At 37.4% G+C, this 6,050-nt stretch overlaps 2 protein-coding genes across 2 annotated transcripts; both read right to left on the bottom strand.

Moving 5' to 3' along the window:
- Positions 1-21: 21 nt before the first annotated feature.
- Positions 22-2,769, bottom strand: LOC145629514 (putative amino acid permease 7). Its single transcript, XM_081682134.1, has 6 exons — positions 2,329-2,769; positions 1,837-2,167; positions 1,536-1,750; positions 1,290-1,423; positions 945-1,166; positions 22-862 (listed from the first exon to the last, which is right to left on the bottom strand). Exons 1-6 carry the CDS (start codon positions 2,408-2,410, stop codon positions 461-463), a joined length of 1,386 nt encoding a protein of 461 aa, XP_081538260.1. The 5' UTR covers positions 2,411-2,769; the 3' UTR covers positions 22-460.
- Positions 2,770-3,034: 265 nt separating this feature from the next.
- Positions 3,035-5,767, bottom strand: LOC145629513 (putative amino acid permease 7). Its single transcript, XM_081682133.1, has 7 exons — positions 5,613-5,767; positions 5,286-5,519; positions 5,103-5,196; positions 4,599-4,813; positions 4,347-4,480; positions 4,021-4,248; positions 3,035-3,625 (listed from the first exon to the last, which is right to left on the bottom strand). The coding sequence occupies exons 1-7, from the start codon at positions 5,701-5,703 to the stop codon at positions 3,221-3,223; spliced, it is 1,401 nt and encodes a 466-aa protein (XP_081538259.1). The 5' UTR covers positions 5,704-5,767; the 3' UTR covers positions 3,035-3,220.
- Between the last annotated feature and the right edge of the window lie 283 nt (positions 5,768-6,050).

Genomic DNA, 6,050 nt, shown 5'->3' with positions numbered 1-6,050 from the left:
GTTTGTTTGGACAGAATATACTTTCACCTAAAAATTATTTTCCTATAGAAAATGCGATTAAAAATTGATAATCCTTTATTTGGTATGGAAAACTCTGGAGTCTTCTGGACTACCGCCATATCAACAGCTCTGTCTAGTTGGTGTGCCAGAAGGAATGTACCTAGCTGCTACTCTCCGTCTTCCTCTGCTATCTTTTTTGACAGCATCCCTTCTAATTTGGAGGAAAATGGTTTCCCCTAATTGGAAAGTAAATATATCTCCCTGAGTTTTCCTTTTTTTTCATCCCGTACAATCCAAATAGAGAAAAGTTTGGATATGAGATTTCCTGTAAAACTCTTTACTCCAAAATAAATAGAGCTTATTTTACCACTTCAATTCACTACCTGTAAGAATCACCTTCATAAGATCTTAAAGCAAATCTTCTAGTGTTTCCTTTCACTGATCACTACTAAGGTAACTCTTAACTTAATTTTGCATTTACAAGACCACCAATAGATCCCGATAGAGCAAATATTGTAACCACTAAGCAAACATATGAGAAAGTTCTTAGAGCAATCCACCATCCTGTCCATGCTTCAATATTTCTCTGCTTCAAGTACATTTCGACAGGGAAATATATTGACAGAGGCCAAAAGATGAGAGCTCCAAGGATCCCCAAGACTTGGTTGAAATAAGGGAATGCTATTGCTAAGATGGTAGTGGATGCAACATAAGCTGTTCGAATACACAGCCTGTAAAGGTTCACTCTTAGAGATGGCAAAAGTGGAAGCTTCAATCTGTGTGAATGGTGGACAAATGCATTGTCAGGGAACTTCCGAGTAAACCATCTATCAACAGCTGCAAAGAGTGGCTGGCTGAATACCTACGTAGGCAGAAAATGCAATTGTATGATCAATATCTGATAAATTTAATTAGGTAATTTAAAAACTTGGAATGTAATATACCTGATATCCTCCAACAAGGTGAAGAACAATGCAAGCATTAGCAATGTCAATCAGCCAGTATGGCTCATAGAATCCTGTCATAAGATTTCCGGGAGTACCAACTCCGAAAGCAGCATAACCAAATCCTCCACAAAGGAGATAAAAGAAGGTGGTCAATGCAACAGATATTGTAGAAGCCTTCTTCATGGTCTCATTTTCTGATGGGGGAGACTTCAGAGTATCCTTCAGTTTAAATCAGATCCAAAAGAGTTAAACTTTTGTTCAAGCCTTGGATTATACTTCTTATACCTCACATATCAAACAGATTTCAGGAAAAGAAAAAAAAAAAAAGGCAAAGTAGCACACCTGAATCTCAATAAGAATCAAGGAGTATGGGTAGGCAAATGCTATATCACCTACTCCTTGTGCAACCAGCCATACTTTTTCCATGACAGTTGCAGTGGGTATTCCTTGTATGCTCCCCTTAATCACACCATTTTCTGGAGCAATTAACAGTTCCAAATTACTAAAGTACGAAGAACTCTTCACAGTATTTCAAGAAAACTAAGCTAGCATGTACAAAGTTGTGTGGTAGTCTGATAATGTACGTACCAATAACACGAGCGGTTCCAAGTCCGAGTACAATGAGGGAATAGAAGAAAGACATGATAGCAGAAACTAATGAAAGCCATTTAATGTCATGCATATTTGGTATCTGGGACATAAAAATCTGTAGAAAGCCAAAGATTAACATGTAGTAGGCATCCCCAAAATTGCAGGGTGCCTGATGCCCATGCTTGTGATAACAGTTTGATTCCTGTATTGCTCTGCCAATTAAGATGAAGACAGGTGTAAGATGATACTTGAGAAACAGAAAAGCTGAAACAGTATGTATGCTAATGGTAACAAGTACCTGATGCTGATAGCAGAACTGATAGTATAAGCAATTCCAATCCCATATAAGTTAATATGAACAAAGAAGCCGCATAGCCAGGCCCTGGTTTCTCCCAAATTAGAGTAAACAGCTTCAAGGTAAGACGGGTTTCGGACAGGGCCGTGTTCAGGGTCAGGAGACCTGTAACAGTTACACAGGAGAAATGCAGAAAGGAGTGTAATGAAAGCGAAGACCAGCATTGCAATGGGACCTGCTATCCAACCCAACTGACTCATACTCCATGCCAAAGATAGTACTCCTGACCCGATCACTCCTGTTATTATGTGTGCTACTGCAGACCATAAAGTCCCTGCAATTTTATTATTTTTTTTTTAAATGATCACTTGATGAAATATATATATATGCAAATTGTTCAACGATAATAAAAATTGATATATATATGCAAATTGTTCAACGATAATAAAAATTGATATATATATATATGCAAATTGTTCAACGTAAAGTAATTACCAGTCCTCTTGTGGGGATGTCGTGTTTCCGATGATGGTTGGAGTAATAAAGGGGTGTTTTTACTATCTCCATCTTCTCCCATTCGATCAGATTTTGTTGGGAATACAATTGAATGTAAATGAATTATAGAATAGGCCTTCGGATCAATTGCTATTACTTGTGTTTAGAGTGATGAAAATTTGAAACAAAATATAGTACTCCGTATTACCCTTTTTTTTTTTTTTTTTCGGAGAATTCTAGTGAAAGCAGGAAACGCAACAACTCATAAACTTGTATCAAAAAATGCCTCTCTCCAATGATAGAAATTAGATTTTAGTTACGTGTATTATTTTTGTTTCAATGAGTTACGTTAGCTATTTTATAACTTAATCTTATTATTTAGTACTCACAACACTTGTAGAAAGCAAGTCAAGTATTCCAGTTTTTTTGGGAATATATTACTTGTCCATTATGATTCCAGCCATTCATTAGACCACAAATGTCTGTCGTTTAAGACTGCTAATTAACCTTTCTTCCACCATACACACTTTAAGAATATTCTCTGTTGCCTTTATACAGAGTATTTCGTATTTTTTTTGGTACTCCGTAAACCTTTTGTCTTTTACAAATCGCGACAAAAATGAAACATGTAAATCAATGACATTTAGTTAATACAAGTTGCGATCTATACCATTAATGATACATAAATACAGATTAAATTAATGACATCGTCTATGAAGTATACTCGCTCAAAGTTATCACAATGATAAATAAGGGAAAAGAAAAGATGAACAAGTTAGTACATCCCTATGATAATCAAATGAACAACAATCTATTCTTTGTGTTAATAGTGTTTAAATTATGGAGATCGGGTTAACGGATAGATAGATAGATGAGAATAGAACCATTGTCTTCATTCTAATTTGGCACTCACAAGCCCTTCCACTGATCCAACTAATGCAACTACACTAACCAGTAAGCAAATAACACTAAATGTTCGGAGCAAGATACCCTTTGTTGTCCAAACATTCATCTTTTTCTGGACAATGTACATTTCTACTGGGAAATATATGGCCAAGGGCCAAAAACCTATGGCCCCCAGCAACCCCAAAACCTGGTTGAAGAACGGGAATATCATTGCTATCCCTACTGTCGATGCAACATAAGCTGTTCTGAAACACAGTCTGAGTAGGCTCACTTGAAGATCAGTGGCCAACAGCGGCAGCTTCACTGAATGGAAATCATTCACAAACCCGCTATTGGGAAACTTTTTAGCAAGCCCTCTCTCCACAAATGCAAATACTGGTTGACTATAAACCTACAACATACCACAGACAACTGAATCTCTCTTTAGAGTTCTTGATCATTGCCATAATTCTATCACATTTACGCTTTGTTTGGATAGCAAAGAAAGAAGGAAAAGAAGGGGAGGGAAAATGGAGGAAGGGAAGGGAAAAGAAAGGGAGGGGGAGGTGAGCTCCATTTTTCCTCCAAATCTCTCCAATTTTGGAGAGATTATGGTTATTATAGAGAGAGGGAAAATGGATCCCTCTCTCTCCTTCCCTTTCCTTCCCCCAATCTTTTACCCAAACAAGAGATTTTGTCCCCCTCCATTTCTCTTCTCTTCTTTTCCTTCCATTTCTTCCTATCCAAACAAAGTGTTAGTGTTATGTCATATGTATAGCTGATATACAGAATTTCAATAAAAAGTACCTGATATCCTCCGACAAGATGAACAACTATACAGGCGTTGGCAAAGTCAATGAGCCAATAAGGTTCGTAGAATCCAAACCCTGTCAATATATTCCCAGGTGTATCATTCCCGAAGGCTGCATAACCAAAGCATCCACAAGAGAGGTAAAAGAAGGTGGTGATCAAGACAGCTGCCATTGAGGCCTTCTTCATTGTTTGATTTTCCGGTGGAGGGGACTTCAATGTGTCCTACACTCCCAACCCACAGTAGTACATCTCATTAATTAGTAAAAAAACATATATTCCTTCATTTGTATTTTGTAGTCACTTATCAGGTACAAATCAACCTGAATTTCTAGAACAATGATTGCATAGGGGTAGGCAAAAGCAATGTCTCCAATTGCTTGAAATGATAAGCTCAATTTCTTCAGAGTAGAACTAGCTGGAACTCCACTAATACTTCCCTTAATTTCTCTATTTCCTGCACTTTCCATGAATTAATATGAGAAAAATTTTGCAATGTCTCTGAGACTCTGGGTAGGAAAGCCAGCCATGCACTGCTGAATTAAAAAATGAATGAAATATATGGGATCGATTACCAATCACGGTAGCAAAGCCGAGGGCTAATCCAATGGTTGAGTAGGCAAATGACATGATGGCAGCCAAAATAGAAAGCCATTTCATGTTGTGGAAATCAGGTATCTGAGACATTATGGTCTGAACACATCCAAACAGCAGCATGTAAATGCCATCTCCATAAGAGCAAGATGCTTGGTGTCCTTGTTTGTGGTAGCAGTTTGATTTTTGAATTGCTCTGTATCATTGGATTTAATTCAAGTGGATTAGAGACTCAGAGTGTAGTATAAATATAAAAAGAGGATAGACTAGCTTGCTTAATTAGACTCATTCAAGAAAAAATATGAACTAAAAATTAATTAAGCTAATAAATGTAAAACATCCTTTTTCAATGATTCATAGCTCTATTCCCCTTGCTTCTGACCAAGGAAATTGATCTAAGAGTAAAAAAGAAAAGGTCGTCCCTAAGCATGAAAAGATTATATGTTAAAATTAGGAAAGTAATTAAGGAGTGTTGATTTGTATACCTGATGCTGATTGAAGTAGTGATTACGTACGCAACAGCGGCACCATACAAGCTTAGATACTGTAGAAAACCACAGAACCATAGCTGTTTCCTTCCTGTACAGTCACTTTAAGACGATCAATGCATCTATTTTATTTTTTTGGTAAAAAAGGTTTGGATGAGGTAGGGTATAATATTTGGATACCAAGTATGATTGAAACAGCATCCATGTAGGATGAGTTGCGGACACCAGTAACAGGGTTGGGAGACCTGTAACAGTCAGATAGGAGTGATGCAGATACGTAAGTAACGAATGCGAAGCAGAGCAAAGAAAGCGGGCCAACAATCCATCCTAGTTGGGAGGTACTCCATGCCAAGGAAAGAACACCAGATCCGATAACAGCCGTTATTATATGAGCAATGCTCGTCCACAGAGTTCCTGTTAAGTTGGGGATAATTGCAGACTTAAGAGATAGACATTACTGAAGGAAGAGATAGAAATAAGAGTGGGATGGGATTGTAAGATTATTACCGGCTCTCTTTGGAGCATCATCATCACAATCAAAAGAGGAAGTGATGAAGGTGGAAGTGGAAGATATCTCTAGAGAAGTGCTTTTTGCCATCTGATGAATGAGTTATTCTTATTATTATTAATCATACAAATATAACAACTAGTATGGGGAATGGGATTGCAACTTGGGAGTGTGGTTGGTGATAAGTCTCAATCTCCGATCCCACTGCACGTAAGGTCCATATTTGAGCATGTACTCGTAACAATTAACAATTATTGGTCCTGTCTGCGTACATATACTACGTACGTATTACTCAACTTTTACTGCTGTCTGCCTTGGCCTCCAATTTTAAAACGTTAAAGCATATATACAGAATAGTGTTGAAAATTCACTGAAATGGGTTCTCAGCTGCTCAACCTACCAAATATAAGCCAAACGGAGTTTATAAATTTACATAC

Source organism: Chenopodium album, chromosome 4 (assembly GCF_948465745.1).
Source record: "Chenopodium album chromosome 4, dcCheAlbu1.1, whole genome shotgun sequence".
Taxonomy (NCBI): domain Eukaryota; kingdom Viridiplantae; phylum Streptophyta; class Magnoliopsida; order Caryophyllales; family Amaranthaceae; genus Chenopodium; species Chenopodium album.
This window is presented reverse-complemented; position numbering and strand designations above follow the sequence as displayed.